The 24,878-nt window shown below is 35.0% G+C and overlaps 1 protein-coding gene across 1 annotated transcript in view; it reads right to left on the bottom strand.

The window, feature by feature from the left end:
- The window catches only part of GBE1 (1,4-alpha-glucan branching enzyme 1), a 284,024-nt gene that overhangs the window by 40,948 nt on the left and 218,198 nt on the right, over positions 1-24,878 (bottom strand). The window contains exons 13-14 of the mRNA XM_053564216.1: positions 4,089-4,273; positions 2,282-2,414 (exon numbers count right to left, since the gene is read on the bottom strand). Coding sequence (XP_053420191.1) covers positions 2,282-2,414; positions 4,089-4,273 — 318 coding nt within the window. The remainder of the gene's footprint in view (positions 1-2,281; positions 2,415-4,088; positions 4,274-24,878) is intronic.

The following is a 24,878-nucleotide window of genomic DNA, read 5'->3' on the forward strand; positions in this document are numbered from 1 at the left end:
CAGTACTGCAAACATACCATCAAAGACTACAGCAGAAACCAAGTATTTTGTAAGTGCATTTTGGTTTGATGCATTATATTATCAAGAATAGAAGGGCTTAGCTTTATGGACATCACTTTAGCAATCTGGAGATAAGAAAAGTCATACACAAATTGCTTACCATCTAAGATTTGTTTGCATTTTTTCACTGAGATGGTGAGAACATTTGTTCCTCCCCAATGGAACATCATTTCTTTAGTGTAGGTAACCCTATCATGTTAGTTTCTTTCTACATATAAAGATACAGATGACATAGACTATTCTCTGTGTCAACGGTACATCTGGGCTAGCAGTCATAGCTACATCCTCCTCTCCTAAACTCTGATGTCATGTGTGACAGCAATTGCCTAGGCACCTCTCTCCACCCTCCATGTCACTGGGCAGCACAAGGCAGTGGCACACACTACAGGTTACTTACTGGACAGCGCTAGCCCTTTCCTTCTTAGTGGCAGGGTAACAGTTTGTCTGGGTGCTTTCTTCCCCAAGAAGTCCTCTTCCTGTGACTATTCCTGATTAAGCCTCTCATGGTGATATCATTCTTCCTAAAAATGTCTTTGGGGATGTGAGATCCAAGTCTGCTCAATGGAATATGAAAAAAAAAAAATGCTAGATATGTGACTTCTATCTTGAAAAGAGACAAAATAATGGAAGAAAAAGTATCCAATGTATTCAATACTATTATGAAACCAGTATATAATTACCTACAGTTTCATATGAATGCTAAAACACATCTAGAGTCCAGAAAGAATGAGGGAAGAAGAGGAAGAGGGGAGGGCAGGGGGAAGGTTGGGAGGAGGGAGGGTATTTTGTGGGACCTCACCTAATGTGCACAAAGCAAGGGTACATGTCAACACTGTTAAGAGAAGAGTATAAATGTCTTAGCACAACAAATAAGTGAGGTGAAGGTTATGGTAACCAATTTAATGTAAGCATTCCAAATTGTGTAACAAATCAGCACATTGTACCCCATAAATGGATTAATGTACACAGTTATTATTTAATTAAAAAAAAAATTCCAAGCTAAATGGAGTAAATAGAGATTTCAACGATGAGGAAGGATAAGCAAACATTTTACAATTTCATGTTTAATTTAAAAAATTATATAACTATGACATAAAATTTGTAAAAAAAAATACTGATACCACTAAAAAAAAAAAAAAAGTAAAATTTGTTTGCATTTTCTTTGTGTCTGAAGAACATTTTTAGTGTTGGTAACCCTACCATGTTAATTGGGTGACTCTTAGAACCATGGCTCTTGTCTTCTAACAGGGGATGTCTTTTTGATATCCAACTTCCCAGAAGTTGGAAGGCAGAAAGAATGAGCCAGGGAACTTTGATATTGTCAAAGTTCGGGTCTAACTCTACCTGCAGACTTTTATTTTGTGACAAATACATTTCCTTATGGTCTGAGCCAGTTGAACAGGGCGTTTCTCTCTTTGTAGCTGAAGGCGCCCTAGTGCATAGGACTTCATGTTGCACAGGCATCTTGCTCAGGGGGCAGATGTTAATTACTGCCAGGGCTTCAGAGAAGCATGTTCTTTCTGTTGCTTGTCTGAAATATTGTGCTGATTTGTTGCTAGGTCCTGAATCTGTCATTTTTCTTTTTGTAGGCCCTAAAGGCAGTGGCTATCTCTTCCAGGAAATGCTTCTCTTTACAGTATATAGCACAGAGTTGGTATTCAGTAAACAAGTACTCAGTAAACTGTGAAATGAATGAAAGCGTGAGTAAACAAATACACAAAAAACATCAACAGTACCCTTACGGCTATTTCCATTGCTCACACCTCCCTATCTAGCCTCCTTACCAATTCAGGCCTACAACAGTGAGCTATGTCCTGAATATTAGGAGAAGGATTGATTAGACAAAAGGGAAGGAAGTTGTATACACAACTATTATCTATTCATTCCTACAAGAATGATAAAGGAAACAATTTTGAGAGGCAACTTACCCAATATTTCTTAGAAGAAAAACTACAATTGTCTCTTATATTTCTTATTGGAACAACATATTATTTTAAAATATGTTTAGAATCTTACTTTTTAGAGCCAAAACAATGGTTAAGAATAATCAGTATAACTGAGCTGAGCCAAGATTTATCAATCAACTATTTCAATTCCTCACTTTTCAGATGAGAAGACTAAAAGCCACTGTCACCAAGATCAGCAGTAGTCTTTTCTATAATTCTGAGTTAAAATAAAAATTGCATGTACACATTCGTATTCACAGGCAACAAAAAAGGATATTTCCCTGGCAATGCTGTTCCAACTCGGTAATCAGTGTAGCTCTTGCTTGGATGGAAGTTGAAAATAAAAATAAGACCTGCTCTCTCAAAAATGATGATCTTATTGTCTTCATGCTTTTCACTCACAAAGGCCTGCAAGAATTAAGACATATGTCACATTTAATTAATACCATTTAAATAGTGTACTGCACTAATTATAAAAAAGTTGTTCTTATCTTTCATAATCGTCTTGTTGCAAAAAATGAAAATTCCAGAACATTTTATTTTTTTGAACATTTCACAATTTTGCTATACTGAACACTAAGCAAACAACAGCTTCAAAAATGATTTAGAATATAACAATCTCACCAGCCATTTGTAACAACAAAGCACAAATAGAGGAATAGTGTTGTGGCTTAGGTTTTAAGTCAAAACATATTTGGGCTGTGCCTGTGGCTCAAGGAGTAGGGTGCCGGCCCCATATACCAGAGGTGGTAGGTTCAAACCTGGCCCTGGCCAAAAACTGCCAAAAAAAAAAAATGATATTTATATATAAAGTGTATGTACAAATTAGATCTATTTATAAATCAATTTTCTTTAAGACTTTTTTTCTGGTCTCCATATTAATGAGGTAAGATACATAAAATTACTTTATAAAATTTAAGGTAATATTGTTATATCTAGTTTCTGAAACTATAATTATCTTAAAAATTTTACATTTTTACACAAATTTGTCAGATTCAATAGCAATCTAAAGTCCATTATAATATGTTGAGCTTTTTTTTTTTTTTTAATAAAAAGAGAAAGTCTGCAAATAAATTACATCTGCAAACTCTTCTTTTACTCATCAGGTATTTACAGTTGGCCGTAAAAAGCTTGTGCTTTTTCAATACCAGCCTTTCCCAGCCCCAGCCTTAAAAGAACTTATTGCCATGCACATCAGCAGCCCCACTCTTGGTAATTTAGAAATGTGAACTAAGCTCTAGAGTAAACAGCATGCCTTTGGTATTCAACACTGCTCCTATTGAAAAGAAGCATCATTTTGCTCTCTCTTCTAGAAATAAGATTACTAATAAACGTGATTAGGGCATGCAGCCAATCTTACTGAATATGTAAGTCCCTCTGTTCAGCCATTTTAAAAAAGAATCATAGACACCAAAGTAAAAACACATCAACAGTAATTTCAAACAGCCCCAGTATAAAGTAAATAAATGGATTATAACAAACACATACTATATGCTAATTTTTGCAAGGAAAAAAAAAACCTGTATAAAATTCATACCTATTAATTATGTTTTCTAAAACTTATTGAAAATGGAGACTTTAATTCCGGAGGAGAGACAGGCTCATGAAAAATACAAAACAGCATGCAGGTATAATGACAGCTAGTGAAATGACAGGTTAGAGACCAGGAGAGAAAAAAGGGAATAAAGAAATCTACATGTTGTCAAAGTAGCTTCTTTATGACAGCATAATCATTTACACAACAAAAAAGTTAAAACAATTAAGATGTTTCCACAGTAATTTCTGAAATGGGTTTCATGCAGAGCTTTTGTCATTTAGTTTAGTCAATGAAAATAAAAATTTACTAAATTTAAATAACAACAACGCACTAACCAGAAAAGTAAGCCGGGCATTATGTTTAAGATTTCATTATCTATGGAAGAGATTCAGTGACATGTTTTGACAACCTAAGTGTTGCAGGCCACTACACACTGAATAATAACGTGCTTTTTAAAAGCTCTTCATATAGATTTAAATCTATTGCCATTCTAAGCATGCATAGCATTGGTGACTGAAACATAACATTTAGAGGAAAGAGCTTACCTGTGGAGCTGAAAGCCAACCACATCTTTCTTCCAATCTATTCATATCCCTGTCAAAATTGTTTAGGAACTTATAGCGCAGAAGGTCATCATCAGTTAGGTGAAACTGTCTTCTGGCATAATGGTAACTCTCATTATTTCCTTTTCTTGGGAAGTCTAACCATTCAGGATGCCCAAATTCATTACCTGCATTAAAAGACAAATATAAATATTACTTAATAATATTACCATTTCTTTCTCTCTCTCTCTCTTTTTTTTTTTTTTTTTTTTGAGACAGAGTCTCTTTCTGTGCCCTGGGTAGAGTGCCGAGGTGTCCTAGGTCACAGCAACCTCAAACTCTAAGGCATAAGAGATCCCCTTGCCTCAGCCTCCTGAGAACCTGAAACTACAACCACCCACCACAAGGCCCAGCTAGTTTTTTCTAATTTTAGTAGACACAGGGTCTCGCTTTTGCTCAGGCTAGTCTTGACTCCTGAGCAAGCCACCTCTCTCACTAAGATAACCATCATTAAATGTTTTTGAAGTCTTAAAATCAGGTTAGGCTTTGATTTATAATAGCTGTGTCCTATGAATGATCTGCAGGCCTTGTTCAGAAACAGCATGTGGAACGTGCAGAAATACCCGACCTGGGCTAAAGCCCACAGTCCCGCTTTAGTTTGGCCACTCATCACTTGCTACACGTCTTGGTTTCCACACCCACACAGGACAATGATATCTGTCACACTCATTTCATATCTGAAATAATCTCTGAGATCGCTGAGTAATTTCTGAAATCTCTATTTCTGTAATCTCTGAAACCTGTACTATATTTTACAGTTGGCAAAGGCTTTCTATGTACATTATTTATTGATCCTTGAAGAAACTCTCTATTATGTTCTATTTACAGATGAGAAGTCTAAAGCTCTGGGCAGTTAATGGATTTTCCCAACCTCACACAGAGAATAAAATCCAAAGTTCGATTAAAATCCAATTAAGATGAACACATCTTAATTGTTTTAACTTTTTTATGTAAATGATGATGCTGTCATAGAGAAACTACTTTGACAACATAGAGGTTTTCTCACACAGAGAATAAAATTCAAACTTTTTCTACCACATCACATTAGGTTAAGTATGATGTAAACTCTAGGTTCTACAGAAAGCCAAGTCATTACTTTTGTTATTAATTTACCTTTCTTTTTCAGATCTACATTTTTACCATTATATGTGTTTCTATAATTTCAAGTGTGCATGTATGCTTATGTCTGTATTTGTATAGGCAGCTATGACATTTGGTTAGAAATCCATTTAGATGTTATTTCTCATTATACGGATGAGAACCAGAAACCCAATAAACTTAAAAAATAAAATAGAACAATAACAAATACATAGTTTTCATTCTGAAATTTTCATGGCCAAATTTAGATATTAGCCATCTAATAGGTTGGCTTGTCTTTTATTCCTCAAGTTGGATTTCTACCTTAAGGGTTTTTTGTTGTTGTTGTTTGTTTTCTCTAAAAATTAAAATTACTTTTCAAAATTTACTTTCATTGACAATTAATTAATGCTGCAATTTTCTAAGATAAGATTTTCTCCAATGTGTTGTAATTTCCCATAGCCAATACAAGTGTTCTCTACTTTGAAGACACTAGTATATTAACATTCTAATAAATAAAAACTGATAAACTGGGATGCAATTCAAAATGATTTACTGTAGAGTAGCTTTAAAAAGTAAACTCTTCTAAGAAACCCTGTAATCTACATTTATTTTTTAAGGACCACAGTCATCAAAATAAAAAATAACATCCAAATAAATGAGTCTGTAGCAGTTTCGCAGAAATTAAAGGGCCTGTAAACATTTTGCTAAATTCTAATTTTGGTTTAAATCATAATATTTCTTATGATGTTACCCAGAACATGACAGAAGGAAGAATCAGATAACCAGATGTCTGACTCTGTATTTACATTAGAAAGCTTTACGTTGACACAGGAACTTCCCTCTGCTACACTTAGGAGGCCTACCTTTGTCTGGAGTAGCGGTTCTCAACCTGTGGGTCACGACCCCTTTGGGGGTCTCCTGCATATCAGATATTTACATCATGATTCATAATAGTAGTAAAATTACAGTTATGAAGTAGCAACGAAAATAATTTTGTGGTTTGGAGTCACCACAACATGAGGAACTGTATTAAAGGGTCACAGCATCAGGAAGGTTGAGAACCACTGGTAGAGTCTGGTTCACGTCACCGCAAGGTGCACCCATGGCATGGATAGCGCCATTGGCCATGCAAATGACAAAGTGAACCTCCAGATTTGTAGCCAGGGCATGTTCCTTACTGATAAGGAAGGGACTGCAAGTTTGGGGACAAGTACATGTGCATGTACCAACCAAATACTAGTGGGATTTTAACTAGTGGATAACTTGGGAGAGACTAGAAATCCATGAGGTAGCTGAGGTAGATTAGCCTACAAACTGGATCTAGGCTTTCTATAGGCAAAATCCTTTTATTTTGGAATGGCCATGTTTCTCTGAGTTGATTCCAGTATTAATAAACAATTAAATAATTACCCCTCTGCCAAGGCAGACTGTTACAACATTATCATCATAACCTCAGAGGAAGCAGCAGCAAATGCTTACCAGCTACTTACTATGTACCAAGCACTACTGTGGGCACTTTAATAACCCTACGAGGTAGGCACTGTTACTGTCCCAATTACACAGGGAAAACTGAAGCACAGAGAGGGCGCACAGTGACAAGTAACAGGGCCTATAAACTCACACAGTCAGGTTCCAGCACCCTGACTCTTGATTACTCTACCCTGTATTGTTCAGAACTAAATGTTATGGAAATACACAGCCAAGGATGGCCAAGTCCTCACGTGTGGACAGAGATTGCAAGCTAACGGAATGACATGCACAGATACATTAGCGAGAAGGCGAGTCGCACTGAGGGGTTAAGTGTGGCCACAAAATAAGAGTTTGGTGAAGAGTAAAGGAAGGACAAATAGGAAGAGATTGGATTGGGATGGACTTCATAAAATAGAGACTGTGTTTTAGATAACAGACAAGCAAATATTTTTATTATTGAAATATCTGTTGTAGAATGTGGAAAAGAGACTGGATATTGGGGAAAGCTGAATGGTGAAAAAATGAGTATGGAATCCAAGTATAAGATAACAAGCAATGGGAACAGAGAAAAGAATGATCAGTTCTAATGGCATTTCTGAGATGGAAACAAGATTTGTATGACTGTATGGATAGTGAGGAAAAGGGAAGTCTGAATGCAATTTGAAGTTCCAAGTTCAGGAGTTTGAGTAGTGACAGCATTAATTGCACGAGGGGAAAATGGTGACAGAAAAAGTTTGAGGTGAAGATAATGAGTTCAATTTTATGCCTGCTAAATTTAGGACCTGAAGGATATACAGGCAACCATGGATTTAGAATGAGTGTGATAAAAATAAGGTACTGAAATTCAGGAGAGAATTGCAGGTGGGAAGTACGAATAATTTGTAAGGCCTCAATGAGCAAAGATGATGACAGTCACTGGAAGAGAAAGAGCCACAGGCAGCACCCCAAAGAACTGCAGACAGGAAGGAGACCTCTTTGGGAAGACTGAGGAGCAATGGTTAGCAAAGTAAAAGGGGCATTAGAAGAAAATACAGAAGGCTAAGAAATGTTTTAAGGAGGCTGGTCAGTAGTATCAAATGCTTAAAAACATACACACCAATGAATAAGAAGAACTTGCTATCTTGCCACTCCTTTGATGGAGCAGTGATGACATAGCATATTCCCCAAAGCCAGGTAGCAATGTGCTTTGGTACACCTACTGTTTGAGGTCTTTAAAGATAGAGATGAATATGAAAATAATTTTGCTATAAGATGCCTAGATTGATAGGGTAAATCAGGTGATCATGGTACAACATGATCTTACTACAAGACACCCCGATTGATAAGATAAATCAGGTGATGATGCTGGGAATCTTTAATTCTCATGGATGCTTCATTATTCTACATTGTTCCTCCTGGAAAGCCTTTGAGCAAGCTCTCAAGAATGATTTATACACGTAGCATAGCTGACAGTGGGTTCTATTCCACTTAAAATTAACCGTTTAGGCATCTTCTAAAAGTAGAATTCTGTTCTGAACAGAACACTCCTGGCACTTGCTGGCCTCTCATCTCCTACCCTGTTTCTCCGAAAATAAGACAGTGTCTTATTTTAAGGTGTGCTCCCAAAGATGCGCTAGGTCTTATTTTCAGGGGACGTCTTATCTTTCCTGAAAGTAGTTCTTATTTTCGGAGGATACCTTATTTTCGGGGAAACAGGGTAGTTTCTTCCCAGCACTTTTGAAAATGTGACCCAAGTCACAGCTCTTCTTGCTTGCCTTCTTTCCCAGCTACCTCAGGTAGATTAATGAGATGAAAACAACAAATTCATCTTCACCGCACAGTTTATCTTGCTCTTATTATCCTGTCTTGGTGGTATAGTTTGCATCAGTACAAAATGAAACTGAGTTTTACTAAAAACTATCAGACAGTTGTATTGACCTACCCCATAATCTGATTAGAAGTAACTGTTCCTCAGAAGGACACACACACACACACACACATGATACAACCCCAAAGGGTTCACGAACTTCTTAAAAAAAAATCCAGCATAAAATTAAATTACCATTTATTTCAAACATTCTAGGGTGGAAATTTTCATGCTTATAATCTATAGCATAAACAAGTGTTGAACTAAAAGACTGTGTCCCCTAAAATACATATGTTGAATATGATGTTAGTAGGTTGTGGGGCCTTTGGAAGGTGATCACATCGTGAGGGTAGAAGCCTCATGAATAAGATTAGCATTCTTAAAGAAGAAGCCCCTTGTTTCTGCTGCCACAGGGGGCATAGAGAGAAGACAGCCATTTATGGCCCAGGAAGTGTATCCTCACCAGACAATGAATCTGTCACTGCCACATTTAAGAACTTCCTAGCCTCTAGATAGTGAAGAATAATATTTGTTGTTTAAGCCAGTCTCTGGTGATTTGTATAACAGTCTGAATAGATAAAATAAAGATTGAAGAGTAGCATAATTGTAATAAAAAGAGGTAATGAATGCAAATTCATTCAAAGCATACAAGACACACAGTATGTACTCAATTAATACTGACCCCTAATATTATACTCTTTTACTTTTCTTTAATTTGTTATTTTTATTACACTGGTAATATGCTCATAGACAGTATTTTTAAAATTCATAATTAAATACAAACCTATACATGTACAATCTGAAATACAAACCTATACACGTACAATGTGAAATCTTACCAAATAATCACTGCTTCAATTTTAGTAAATATTTGATTGATTTATATATATAGCTATATATTTACCATTTTTCTCTACATATTGATACTTATGTCCATATCCACCTATTATTTACCTACCTACCTACAAAGATGGATTCAGACTTTGTGCTATTCTGAATTTTAGTATAAGCATTTTCCATGTCAGTAAAGTATACAGCTTCAACATGGTATTCCATTTGCATTTAATGCAATTTTATTTAACAAAGCACCTCATGCTGAGCATTTTGGCTTTTTCTAGTATTTTTCAGTATTATTAAAAATGACCAATTTTATAAATGTATCTCTGTATGCTTGTCTATTATTTCCTTAACATAAACTCAATAAGCAGAATATCTGCTCAAAAGATGAACAGCAGATATGATTCTATGATCAAACATTTTTGAAATTTTGAATATTACTAATTGGTTGAAAATGCAGGCACAAGTTAGCAAATTGCTCCCGAAAGTAAAATTCAATATATTCTTTAATTCACATGGTTAGGATTCTAGTTTTTAATTATCTTTCATCATTTAAATTTAAGAATTCATTTTAGTGCTAAGATAAGTCAATTTAAAATATCCATTTACCTTTTCAGTATTGTATCTAAAATATTAATAACCTTTAAAAAAATTATTACCTGAAGTCAATTTAAGCACTTGTAAAAATATAAAAAAAGATGAAAACATGGAAAATGTTTGGTCCAATTTAGGATTTTGTATATATTTTAACTTTTACTCCACTTATCTTTTTTAGGTTTAAATTCACTACTTTTAAGACATCCCAGTGAACATATTATACAATATGAAAATTTCTAAGTTAGGAAATAGAGCTTTTAAAAAAAATTTCCAGACATAGTAAAGACTCTATTCTATTAGAGAAACATTTATTAATCTCTATTAGACTCATTTAGATTTTCTGAAAATCCTCCTGTAGAGAGGCCTCTTTTTTAAATTTAAAGAAATAGAAAGTTGCATGTAACAACAACAAAAAAGAAGATAGAAAAATTGTATCAGTGATTATAGACAGAACATTCTACAGGGTGGCTTTTGAATGTTATCTCTGTTGTAAACGAGCTGACAAGGGGCAAATTAAGTTTAATGTAGACAAACGCAACATTAAATTTCATATTTGGTTCAAAACCGTAAACATGAGCATAAAATAAATGGAAGCAAATCACAGCAAGACTTTCAAAGTGACCTTGGAATAATAGTGAACCATTCTCAGGCTGAGCAGAGAAAACTGGAAAATGCCTGTTAGTATCTTACACTAGCTCACAGCTCACAAACTTAATGAAGAAAAATACTGTCATTAAAACAAGTTAAGAATGTTCTTCTCAGCTATGGTCTACAAATTACTTAGGAAATGTGGCAGCATTTGAGACAGTACAGTGAAATATGGCCACCTAAATGAGCTTATAACTAAGGGCTGCTGTATATAAAGATAGATAAGAAATCTAAACTGATTCAGGTGGTGACAAAGGTAATTGATTTGTTTTAGTATAGATAAGTTGATGGAATAGAAATAACACGATTTGAATTTAACCAAATATATATATATATGTGTGTGTGTGTTATATTTCTAAATTTATATACGTGTTAGGTACACATGTATACGTATTTATTGTTCTTCTATGAATGCAACAGGCATTCACGGCCTGAGGTTCATGCCTTCCTTGTGATTCCCTGATACTTTATGCAGTATGTCACATGTATGTTCATATGTGTATTTTTCTAAGGAGAAAAACAGTTTCTTCAGATTCTCCAAACATCTGAGGTTTAAACATATTTCTGAAAGAACTACTCACAGTATTAGAATAGAGGGAACTAAAAGAATAAGTCACAAGTAAGGGCTTCAAAGCAATATAAAAAAAGGGAGAAAAAAAGTAGAAACAAATTGAAGGATGCATTATGAAAACCTCTGCTTGGTTTATTCAGTAGACAAGAGGCTTAGAAAAATCATATTGAAACTAAGCCTAGTGCCCGGAGGCAATGACCATGACACTTGAGAACAATATTTCTGAGTCCAAAATATGCATTACAACTAAACTGGCACTAACCATCAAAACGTGATCTTCTTGCTCACTAAATTATGATCATGATCAGTAATGTAATACACAGAATGATACGTAATTCAAAATCAAGGGAGGAGAGTGTTGTTTTTCAGCTGTCGCTTGGGACATTTTATAAGAGAATTCACAGTTCATGCTATGATTCAATGTATTCGACAGAACTGGGTGCTTCCACAGATGAGAAGGCTGGAAACCTCAGCTCAACAAATTTAAAACAATATCAGGCAAGCAGGTGACTATCCCTGCTACAGTTAATGATTCTAGAAAATTCTACCAAGTTCGTTCTCTCTTTCCAGTTCCTCTTTACACAATGCCATTTGTGTCTGGTTAATTGTGAAAAACCTCTAAGCACAAAGTGTCTATTGGGACTTCTTTCACTGTAATTAATTTTTTGCCGTTTGATGTAAAGGTCCAAACTACAAATTGACAAGAAGCCAGCTGGTACAGTGATGGAATTCAGGACAATATAACTAATGAAAAAGCCACAGATCTGTTAGCGGAACATTTTGATTAGCAGGTTTGTGTGTTTTGTTTCTCTAAACAGTAATGCATACTAATTTTACCTAGGAATTAATTAAAGTCTATCACAGGCTCCATGCTGTGGGTGTCATATAATTTGTTGCTGTTCTCACGTCTATGTATACATGAAAATAATGCATAATTCTAATGAGAACATAACAACTTTAGCTCCTAGTTCTCTTAACTGTATGGAAGACTAACTTTGAAATGGAAGTATCTATTCCACAATCAAATGGTTAGGTTTTCCTCAGATCTTTCAGTGAGGACTTAACTCCCCAAGGGCTGGGGTGCAGCACCAAGTAGTTTTCCATACTAGAACCTGTGCTTTTCCTTTTGAGAAAAATAAACTTAAGTCACCACCTTTGCTCTGATCAGTCTGGTTTTGGGCAGGGGCCACGTTGAATGTTTCTCTTTCATTCTCCACTGAAATGAACTGCACCTGCCATAGGGCCTCCTGAAATATTTGTTAGGTTTAGATGTTTCCCTCTATAATTGTTAAAGATCTGATATAATTTCTTTTGTGGCACATAGGCAAAATAAAATGACCAGATCCAGAAGATAATATAAAAATGATCAAATCCAGAGGATAAGATAAAGGATGGCTTGCTAGACAAGGCAAACTGAGCAGAACTTGGCACTCAGCAGATTGGGATTCGTGGTTTGAGACTATGAAGGCCCCCTGCTGTCTCCAGAGTGTGGATGGGATGTAGCTGTTTGTTGATATCAAGCATGCGTGTACGTATGTGTGTGTCTGTGTGTAAGGTATTCCAGTAGTCCTCCCTCATCCATGCTAACTGTGGTCAAAAAATATTAAATGAAAAATTTCAGAAATAAAAATTTATGATTTAATTTGAGTGCTCTTCTGAGTGGTGTGATGAAACCTTGAGCTGTCCCACTCCATCTGGCCCAGGACATGAGTCAGTCCCTTTCTGCTGTCTCCACATTGTCTATACCACATGCCTATTATTCACTGAATAGTGTCTTGGGCATCAGGGCAGTTATCCTGGTGTCAGTGTGCGTATGCTCAAAGTGCCCTTTACGTTACTTCACAACGGCCCCACAGCACAAGTGGAGTAATGCTGGCAGTGCTGCTGTAATTCTTCTATTTCATCATCAGTTACGGTTGTTAATCTCTTACTGTGCCTAACTTGTAAATAAAACTTCATCATGGTTATGTGTGCGTGGCAGAAAGCATTGTAGATGGAGGCTTTGGCACTGTCTGAGGTTTCAGGCATCCACTCGGAGTCTGGGAACATATCCCTGGTAACTAAGGGGGTCTGTTGTGTTCACACAAACACACATACAAACTTTAAATACATAAACACATCTCTAGTACAGGGGACAGTTCCAATGAAATTAAGAAATAGAAAAGAAATTTACCTCCCCTTCTTCTTAATTGTACTGAAGATTCATTATTTTAAAAACAAATGCTTTGGTCTTTTGGTTCTTCCATGGAGTCTTTCACATACACACTTCCTTGAAATGGTATAAGTCAAAGAATATATTCTAAACCTTGTGGCTCATTACAGTAGCATATTTTCAACTCTAAGACAGGAATACAATTTTAAGACTACTGAAGTGTATCTTATATATTGATAATACGTTTAATATATTAGCATGATCCCTTTTCTCACAGAGGTTAAAATTTAATAGGGAAGAGATAGAGAAGTAACTATAAAAATATATATTTCCTGAACATGGGATGGGGTGAAGTGGGAGACAGGGATGGAAAAAAAGGGGTTAAAAAATCAGTAAGAGTTAAAACAAAAAAAAGTACAGAATGCCATACCCTCCCCTACCCAAAGAGCAAATGCAAAGAGTCTGAGAAGACAACATAGCAAGTTAAATAAAGACAAATATGAAACCATGTCAACACACAGGGAGAGGAGGAAGACTCAGTCGTAATGACTACTTTTCAAATTCCTGAAAACTACCTTTGGTATTAAGAAACAAAAACCACGTTGGTGTACTAGGCATTGCCCGGCTTTGAGAAACATACACGGAATTGACCCTATGCGCAGAGATGGAACTGCCTGGAGCAGCTTGTAGGTAAGACCAGCAGAAAGAGGGTATAAGAAGACAGAGTCTGAGAAGCCCTCACACTTCTATGTGTGCAGAGGCAGAAGAGAACCCAGGGAAGGAGCGCCCCCAGGAGAAAACACAGAAGTACTGAAATGATTAACAGCAAAGGATGTTAATGGATGGAAAGAGCCATGGCGATGGTGTCCCAAGATAAGGCCAAGTAATTGAGAACTGTACAGGGCAAAAGATGCTGTAATTTTTCCATTTGTTTGTTCAACAGATACTCAAACAGGGAGAATTTAACCATCTGAGAGGAAAATGGTCATTCTTAACTATAGCTTTGTATTTATAATTTTTTTAATTTTGGTATTACATAGTACAGATGTGCCCCTAATCTAAGACATCAAAAAAGAGACTAGCATATTATTAGCTTCCTTAAAATTCCCACAACAAATGTCCAAACTATTTCAAACTATTTGAATATATATATATATATTCAAATATATATTCAAACCCATCAATCCCTTTATATATATATATATATATATTCAAATACATGATATATATATTCAAATACATGATAAATTACAGTCCTTCATTCCCTAGATAAAGAGAGTGATGGTATAAGATAAATATCACATCTGCTTTCTTGTTCTGCCTAATAGCACACTGACTAATTTCAATGTTCCTGAGACTTAGAGAGCTGCAAAGAACCAAGAACGTGGTGCTGAATGCCAGAACTATAGTAGCAAGGCTGGTCCTTAACTTCACTCTGCTCTGCTCACCTAGTCCTCTCCTCGACGAATTATGCATACTGACGAATTATGCTATTGAGGCAACAGCCAAATGAGCTATGGACAATTGGAAAATAATTTTCAACTTGAACTTTGCTTGTACGTTGCCAAACCCATCAATCCCTTTATGCATTTACATGATTAGAGGTGCTTTGGGTAGTAAGTTCTCATTAATTAAGCACAGGATGACGTAAATGCTTAGGTCAAGTGTTTTAATAACAAATATTATCAAAATGAAACAAACAAAAATCACTCTTTACTACCAATGTCTATAATTAAAAAAACCCAGATTTATATTCCACATAGATGCGGCAGAATGAATGCAGACTCATGGACAAGCCAGTTTTGTTTGAAATGCTGAAGACTTAGTACTACATATTGAAAGATAATTTTACATCTTTTATGTACAAAAGCTTCAAACTAAATGCTTTTATTTAAAACAGGAAAATGGAAGAATATTTTAAATTAATGACATGTAAAATAATCATAACCAATATTAAAGTAAAAGTAATAATTATGTCTTGAGAGCCTCTTATATAGATGGGCTGTGTGCTACAATTAGCAGTTATTTCAAATAATCTTCACAAAAATCTTATGATGTGGGAGAGAACATTATTCACATTTTCAGATAATAGATCAGGGAAGTAATGTGACTTTCTAAGATTATACAGGTACAAAAATCAAATCTGGTGTTTAAACTTAGACCCATCTATGTTCTTTCCATTGTATCCAACACTCGGCACTTGACTCAAAGGACAATAACTGGGAACCTCTTATGAAATGTGCAGGCATTAGGGAAGATAATAAAGGAGCTATAAAAAGAGGTGTCAGAGGGTATTTTCAGTTCTACTATCAAGTGGAGGAATGAACTGCATTTACTACTGACCTGGCCTCCTTTGTACTGTGTGTGTTCTGCTACTATTGCTGGTAGGACCTCGGGCCATGGCTGTTGAGTCTCTGTGAGGACCTTTTTTAATCTCCTAAATAAAGTTTTAATGCCCTGTTGTGCTTCTACTTGCACTTGGTTACATATTTTTCTCTATTAAAGTAATTATTTAAATAGTGTAATATGTGTGTGTGTGTGTGTGTGTGTGTTTTGTTTAAGCCTGTCTTTCTATTAGGCAGGGGACAGATTCGTGTGATAGCAACCATCTAGGACACACTCAAAGATATATTAAATAAATGTTGAAAGAAAAAAATGAACTAACACATGTCTACTTCTCTTGGTAGACTATATATTCCCCATGGACAGTGTCTATCATTCTCTTTGAACACCTAGGTTGAAATAGACAAACGTATGCACATGGAAATCACACTTATCAAATTACAATAGGTGGGGGACAGCAGGGGAGGGGAAAATTCACACCTAAGGGATACAGTGCACACTGGCTGGGCGATGGGCTTATTTATAACATTGACTTAAATAGTACAAAAGTAACTTATGTAATCAAAATGTTTTTATCCCTGTAATATTCTGAAATAAAACAAATTAATACATGCTGAAATAAATAAATGCACATACACACACAAACACTTATAAGAAATAAAAGAAAAAGAACACATCTAAAAAATGTTTCATTACCGATGGCGAATTGCTTCTTAAGAGGGCCACAATAAAAAAAAAAAAAAGGCAAAAAAACAATGGCATGGAAAGGGGATAGATAACAAGGAACATATCTGAGCTATCAAAGAGGGGAAGATGTGAATCAGAAGAGAGCAGATAAATCACTTAAGTCCTCTATTTTGGAGAGCCAGTCTATTCTGAATCCATACCAATGGCAGATAGAAATTTCAAGGTTCCTGTTGATATGTATACTTTGACCTACATGACATTCTTGGTACATTTTTTATTTGAAATAAATCATAAAAGTATAATATAAGCAAAAATAAGATGAACAAAGCAAATGGAATTATAATGAGTATGAGTGTTATTTCTATGCAAACAATGTTGTAAGAATTCGATATTACTTCCTTCCCCATCCCTCTCTTTCTTTTTCTTCTTCTTCTTTTTCTTTTTTTTTAAGATGAGATCTCACTTTGTTGCCCAGGTTGTTGTGAGTGGCCTCACCATAGCTCACTGTAGCCTTGAACCCCTCGCTCAAACAATCCTGCTTCAGCTTCTAGGTTAGCTGAGACTACAGGTATGCCCACTATTCCCAGCTAACTTTTCTATATTTTGGTAGAGATGGGGTCTTACTCTTGCTCAGGCTGTTCTCAAACTCCTAGCCTCAAGCAATCCTCCTGCCTCAGTCTCCCAAAGTGCTAGGATTACAGGAGTGAGCCACTATACCTGGCCTGGATATTATTTTCTTAATAGGAAGATTGATAGTAACAGTGATGGACTTTTCTCATTCATTCAGAAGTCATTCTGATGTTGCATGAAGCAGAGAACTCAAAATACTCTTTTGGGGAAAACAAACCACGTGAAATTAATGATGGTGGGAAAAATGGATTCTTTTATAAAATCCTATCTGAATTCAGTCTTTTTTGCAAATAAATTAGAAATATCTTAAAAACCATTAGCTACTGGACAACATTATAAAAAAGTATAAATACTTCACATGCGAATAGGATACCAACTGAAAGACTCCATATCTTTTTAAGTGATAAAAAATACAAGGCAGGAAAACAAGAATAAGAAAACAAATAGTAAATCAGCTGATTATAAAACTGATCATACACATCTGGTTTTGTGGCTATTGTAATTTTTAGATTTAAAGGAAAAGTTTAGGGATGAAGTCAGATTGTGCTATTTTATTTGTGCCTAAAATCTGCCTATAATTAGCATATGCTACCCTGACTCATGGTCAGTTCCCTGTGGTCACATCAAACACAAATAGTGATAGAGATTAACAAATTCCCTTGTTCATTATTAAAAGCTAAGCATAGAAATTTAAAAGGGAAGTACATAACCACAGAAATAAAAAGATTGGAAGGAAAATGTTCGCTTAAATACTCTGCACTTGATAACTGACATCAGTTTATTTTTATCCTGGTATCATCCCCAGGCTAGAGAAGTGTGTCTCTAAGAATACAAAGCTCATTCTAGGCATAGCTGGCTGCAGCTCTTCCAGACTTCCATCTCCCGCAGCCTTCCTTCAGTAGTCAGCAGCTCTAAGCGTTCAAGTAGAGAGACTTAACTACCTTCCTATAACTCAATCAAAGAGCCAGTATCAGTTGCCTTTGGATGATGCTTTCACTGATCCATGTTCCTGCCAACAGCCAGTTATCCTCGTCTGCTTCCCAGCTATCAGCTCTTGCTTCCTTTTGGGCTGCCGGTGCCAGAGAAATGAGAAAAAAAGTTCCATAGCAGCATGACACCTTTTGGAAAACACTATGAACTTCTTTCTCCAATAAGAAAAAAAGGTTCTCAGTTTTTATTCTTGCTTGCTCCAGGCCTCTTCCTTCACACTCTGGGTAATACTGATTTTGAATAAAAAAAAAAAAAAAAAAAAGAATACAAAGTTCTGAATAGACCTATCAACTAAGTTTGAAGGCAATTAAAAGGGAGGCCTTAAAATCACATAAATGGGTTTAATATTTTAAAAATTACAACATTTAAAATATTATATGCAAATCTTCTAAAAAGGTTTGACACAATACAAATAACAAACAACATGACCTTCCATAGGGGTATACCATAAAATCTCTCATACTGCTAAATCAATCTCTGCACTTCCACAAAGATAAATTTCTCAATGAGAGAAATAGTTTGGCAACGAGAAAAAGAAAAGCACATGAAGCAATATAATTAGTGATGTAAGGGGTGTTGCATTTAACTTTGTCATATAGCACCACTTCATTACTTAGGTTATGCCATTTATAAATGCTCATTTGTACTCTTCATGCCTGAATTAGTAGAGTTTCTTTATTATCTTTTAAGTTTTATCTCCCAGTTTGCAGAAACTGCAGTCATCAGTAAAACCAGATGACAGGTGGTAATCTGATCATGACCCAAGTTTTCTGCTTTTATGCCTTCTCAGTTCATTCTTTCATTTGCAAAGCCTAATTTTGCCTCTAGAAATTCTGTCCATTTTTTTAAATAATCAAGTTAAATACCACTCTCTAGTATTGAGACATATCTTTCAGTCAAAAATATATTTTTGCATAATAAATCACTTCTTAGAAAACAGACACTTCTTAACTTCCCCTTATGGTTCCGTGTTTTTGTTCAGTGATTCGCATTGCTATGTGAAAATTCTTTCAAAGGGAGCTAACTTCAGTGGTAGACAGTTGCTTTTTACTCCTCTTCCTTCCTCCCTGTGGTTTGGAACTTTGATTTGGACTATGTAGGAGGGGAGTCTGTTGCACCGTGTCCTTCATTTTGTATAGTGAAATGTTTTGTGCATGTGGATGTCAAGCTAGGCAAAATTAATGTACTTGTGCCCGAAATTTTAAAGGTAGGATAAACATCTATGAAAACTTCCACTCTTCAAGTGAGCAATTACCTGTATCGTACAGAGGGAGGCTTAAAATGAAACATACTATTATCATAGAATATCATAAAATTTACTTTTGATGTTTGCTTAATGTCAAACAAATATACTGAATTTTAAACAATACAAAGAATGCTATGCAAAAATGTAATAGCTTGCCTAAAGAGTAAAGAGATACCTAACAGATTCTAATTCAATAAAGAAGATTAAAATAAGAATTCAACATTATGACATAATGGGTATTGGAGTCCCTCACAAACTGAAAAAATACATGTATATGTATATATACACTTTATTGTTTTCTCCAAAATTCAGGAAACTTTATAAGAGTTAATTACATGTGTCATGTATTGGGGGGGGTAATAATAAATCTTTGACATTCTCACTGACAGATGTCAAGACTCATGAACATCTAAATACTCAAACCTTGTCAGATATGTTAGCCTACCATCAGGAATATATACATATTTACTTAAATATTATTCCTGAGATATATTGAAATAATAATTTTAAAAAATCTTATAGGAATGACAGGAACACAGGGTGTAAGAAAGTAAACCCTATTTGGTTTGACTTACTTAACTACAAATTCTATTACACAGTTTTATGCTTTCAAATAAATTTCTGATTATAAATTAGTTCAGTTTCCAGTTAAATAAAGAAAAATTATTTCTAGAGAAACTTTTTTTTTTTTTTTTTTTTTTGTGGTTTTTGGCCAGGGCTGGGTTTGAACCTGCCACCTCTGGCATGTGGGACCAGTGCCCTACTCCTTGAGCCACAGGCGCCGCCCGAGAAACTTTTTAAAAAGGCAAAATTATGTGTCATTAAAGTGGGTGAAACATGAAATATGGTTACAAAAGATGTGAATTTTAGGATTGACATAATATGTAAGATGTTTTGTCACTTACCTCACATAAGCTAAAGTTGTGTAAGTTTTCACTTACCAAACACTTATTAAATACAAGGCCTCAAACTAAATGTTTAACATCACGAAATATTTTAAGTCTTACAAGTGTCCAGTCAGATAGGAACCATTATAATTCCCCCTTTTCAGATGAGGAAAGCAGGGCCCAGGAAGATTAAGTAACATACCAAAGATGATACAGGTAGGAAGTTAAGCTACCAGAATCAGAATGCAGACAGACTAGTTCCAAACCTGACTCAGGCACTAACTGATACTTTCTCAAATTAAAAAGTATGAAAAGAATACTGGCCTTGCATGTTGGTTGTAAAAAGTGAAATTATACTTGCAAACATGCTTTCTAAATTGTAAAAGTCCAAACAAATGCAATATATGCACACAATTATGTGGGAGTCTGTACAGGGGAGTAGTCATGAAGAATAAAGATGCTGTGATTTGGCTACAGGCTGAATGTCAAGACCAAGGAAAAGGAAGAAACAATGAAAATGACTCAGATTTCACTGGTTGATTACTGTAAAAGTAATGATGTCAGTGATCATGCCATGATGATGAAAGGGCATCAAGATGCGCAGAGGGATGGTTTCAGTTTCAGTTTGAGATTCGGTGACTTAAATGAGCCAGCAACATACCCAGAGATATCAGGCAGGCAACTTCAATATTTATGTTTGCAGTTTAGAACAAAAGGTTAGATCTTGAGATACTGATCGGGGAATTATCTACATTAAAGAAATGGTCAAAACATAAAGCAGATGAGCTTTCTGAGAGAGAAAAGATAGAGAATCAGTAAAAGAATTCCAGGATGTCACCTGGAATGTACAAAATGAGGGGGAAAGGCGATCTGAAGGAGACCCAGGAACCATGGTTAATAGAGCAAAGGAAAAGGGGAAAACTTGAGGAATCACACCGTAGGAGAGTTCTGGTCATGGGTGCAGTGATCTAACAGTCACAATGACCTTGAAAATTAGAAAGTACAGGGTTTGAGAGGTGAATACAGTATAAGAAAGAAGGGTCAGCACACATAGCTACACCTTGGAGACTGGCAAATAAGGAAAACATAAAATAGTATAATAATTGGTTTGACAAGTTAGAATCAAGTTTTCTTGATTTGTAAAATGTGTTTTAAATTATTTTGGTAGTTTCTCAGGCTCATTTCCTAGTTCTTTTATTTTACCTATCAAATTAATTAAAGCATATATATGTATCAGAATCGTGGTGAAGAGGACCAGCCAATGCTTCCTGCTGAGATTGAGATTGTGTATTTCAGCCACACTAAAAAGGAGATATTTACTGTTTCATTTAAATACAATTTTTTAAAAACGTAAGTATCATTTATGTGTGTGTGTGTGTGTGTGTATACACACATATATATATATCATCATGTTGCAGAGGAAATTGTTTTGTTATAAAATGCTTTGTGCTAAGGGTCCAAAAACAACAAAATTTCTGCTAATTAGTAGAATTAGTAGAAAATTCAGTTCTTCTTTCTGTAAGCCATAATAATCATATCTGCTTCTCCAATTAATCTTTTCAAGACAAAAAGAAAAAATCACTTAAGAAAACAGTCTTTATTCCTAAGAAAACAAGTCTTTTGTATATACAAGGTTATATAGATAGAAAATTATTTTAGGAAGAAAAAGAAACATGCTTACACAAATGGATTTCAATTTGTGAAATGTTAATGTGTATAATAAATTATTTTCTTCAGCAAAAAATAATTTTCATAGTGTACATATAATAATATAGAGATATTAGACATTTTTCCAATTTAAACATGCAACCGTAGAGTCAACTGATTAAAAATGAGCAGATTTCCATGTCTTTTACTCAAAGAATTCTGGTTGTCTATAGGAAGAAAAATTAGAATTTAAAAGTATCAGTTCTTTATCTTAAGCTGTCTGGCCTTTGATGTTATATTTGGTCAGGCACCGCTTGCCCTCATTTAGTTGGGAGCAGCATATATTGCCAAGGAAAGGAGAAAAAGTCAGAAAGAATAAAAATTAAGTTGGAAGTAGACTGGCGGTCATTGAAGGCTTTTTTCCATTTTCAAAATAGTAAAACTTTTATCTTTTAACTACTTAGAGAAATATTTTCAAGAGAATAAGTACTTTCATCAATACCAATGTAAGAAAGAATATGCACAGTCTTTGTTTTATTTTACACAATAGAACAGTGAGTAACATGAAAATGGCCATGCCAGGACAAAAATCTTACCCTTCTGTTCTAAAAGTAGAGTTTACACATCAAACCAGAAGACTTTCACAATTACGCTCTGGGAACTATTTTGAGATAAGCAGAATCTAGAAGGCTGTCCTTGAGGAAAAGGCCCAGAGGTGACAGTGAATAATGCAGTTTTTCCATGAGGCATCCTGCTTACCCTTCCCTCACACACGCTTCAGGACCTCTTTTAGACATTTTTTTCCTAATTGCTCCCATCCCATGAATTTTAATACTAATTATCTCTCACATCTGTTGTTTTTTTTTTTTTTTTTTTTTTTGTAGAGGCAGAGTCTCACTTTGTGGCCCTCGGTAGAGTGCCGTGGCCTCACCCAGCTCACAGCAACCTCCAACTCCTGGGCTTAAGCGATTCTCTTGCCTCAGCCTCCCAAGTAGCTGGGACTACAGGCGCCCGCCACAACGCCCGGCCATCTCACATCTGTTTATATAATGTGGTACTCTAGAGGGCCACCAACTATTGCAACATCTAAGATTTTTTTTTATCCTCCATCAAGAATCAAATTTTGCTCCTACTGAGGGTGTTATCACCCCCATTGAGAATGTTGAGATGCAGCATGTTCATGAAACATGTTGAGTGGGTTCACTCTGTTTTATGTATACAGGGGGTACTCTGCCTGTATCAGAGAGTCATGTAATTGTTTAAATACACCTCTTTAAAGAAAATATATAGGGAGCATACCATCAAACTCTCTTTAGGAACTATCAGGAAAGGATGGTCTAAAGATAGATATTGGGAATGGCTAACAAGCATCATCATAATAGCTGTCCAACTTTCAAGCAAAATAACATGCTCAACTATTCTAATTTATTCTCCCAACATCTATTTGGCCTCATTTCTAGTTGAGTCCATATATAAATGATTTTAAAATCCTCTAATTCAGAGAGAAACAGAGAGATTCCTCCTGTCAGTTCACATAGCCTTCAGAAGACTCCTGCCTTAATAAATAAAATGTCTTCTAAAAAATCAATAAATAGATTTCTCAAAATGTACCGGGCTTATGAATGTTTATTTGTTCAATATATAATAATTAAATTTTCATCATTTTTAAGTCTATAGGTAGGCATAAAACAAGCTTGCACAGCATTTTTATATTATAACAAAAAAGTAAAGGAAAGAAAATACGAAATGTAGAGTGAATTACAGTACTTTTAAGTGATCTTTTTAACTATGTAGAACAATTAATATTTCTTACTAAACTACAAAAAATATCTTGGAATAATCCAAGATAATCCAATTCTTCTTGTTTGTATTAACGTGTTTTATGGCTGACTATTGTGATGGGAAGTTATTGTGAATAACTCAGCATAACAATTTCATAATAAATTAATTTGCCCACCTTTATCAATTTGTTATTAAATATGCCATGGATAAAAACATCATGTATAAATGATTAAAATACTGAAAGCACGTGGACCATCTAGGTTATAGTCATCTGGTCTTTTCATCTCAACATGATCTTCTCGGCACATCTCAGAAAGGTTCCTCTGAATGACGGTGGTTTTGTGTGTGCTGATGCTCTAAAACCTACCACATTTGGCTGTTTTAAAATTAATTCATAAGAGTCTCTGAGATAATAATGTACAAATGAAGTTAAAAAGATGTTTCTGGGTTGTTTCTCCCAAGCTATAATATTCCTGTACAAAAGGGTTAACAGAATCATCTTTTCAGCTAATTATAGACAGATTTCCAAAATGTATTATTAAAGGGCAGATAAGTATTACACTGTAAGCATGCAATACTGTTTATGCTTTTAAAAGTTGTAGTATCATTCATTACAATTACATTCGTAATTTATAGTTCTGTGGATACAACTTACTTTAAGCAATGTAATTATATGAAAATGTTTTTATGAAAGATAAATAAGGTGGTAATTCCTTGCTATAGCAGAAAATTGCTAAAAATAATTTTTTTTTCAATTACATCTATAATTATCCACTTTACAAATTCCAAATTAAAGAAAATTTTTTCCAAATGACAAGTCGCTATACGATGTGAGTTGTACGTATATCACATTATATTTTTAAAACTGCTTAAATCAAGTATCTGTGTCAGTTTGGGGTTATGAAGTAAAACACAAAGCTTGTACTTACAAAGAAACACAGCTTTTATCACACAGACCAAAGCAGTATTCAAGTATTTGATTATTTAGGATATAAGTATGCAGTTAAAATAATTTATATAAAGTGATATAATGGCATTTCAACCTTGTCCAGCACAAGATGGCAGAGTTAACAATTAAATGACTCTTTCATTTGAGTTAATAATCGGGGGGGGGGGTGTCCTAGCATTAATGTGACTCTGGAAAACAGAAACTTTATTTCCTTCATAATCTTCAGAAAAATCTTATTTAAAAGAAATGAAGTAGATGATTTTGAACTCATCTAGAGTGGGTGTATATACCATTCATTGACTGATGTGAATGGTGTAGAAAGAATTTAGACATACAATTTTAAACCAATTTATAAGAATTTCGGTGGCAAA

Source organism: Nycticebus coucang, chromosome 16 (genome assembly GCF_027406575.1).
Source record: "Nycticebus coucang isolate mNycCou1 chromosome 16, mNycCou1.pri, whole genome shotgun sequence".
Lineage (NCBI taxonomy): Eukaryota > Metazoa > Chordata > Mammalia > Primates > Lorisidae > Nycticebus > Nycticebus coucang.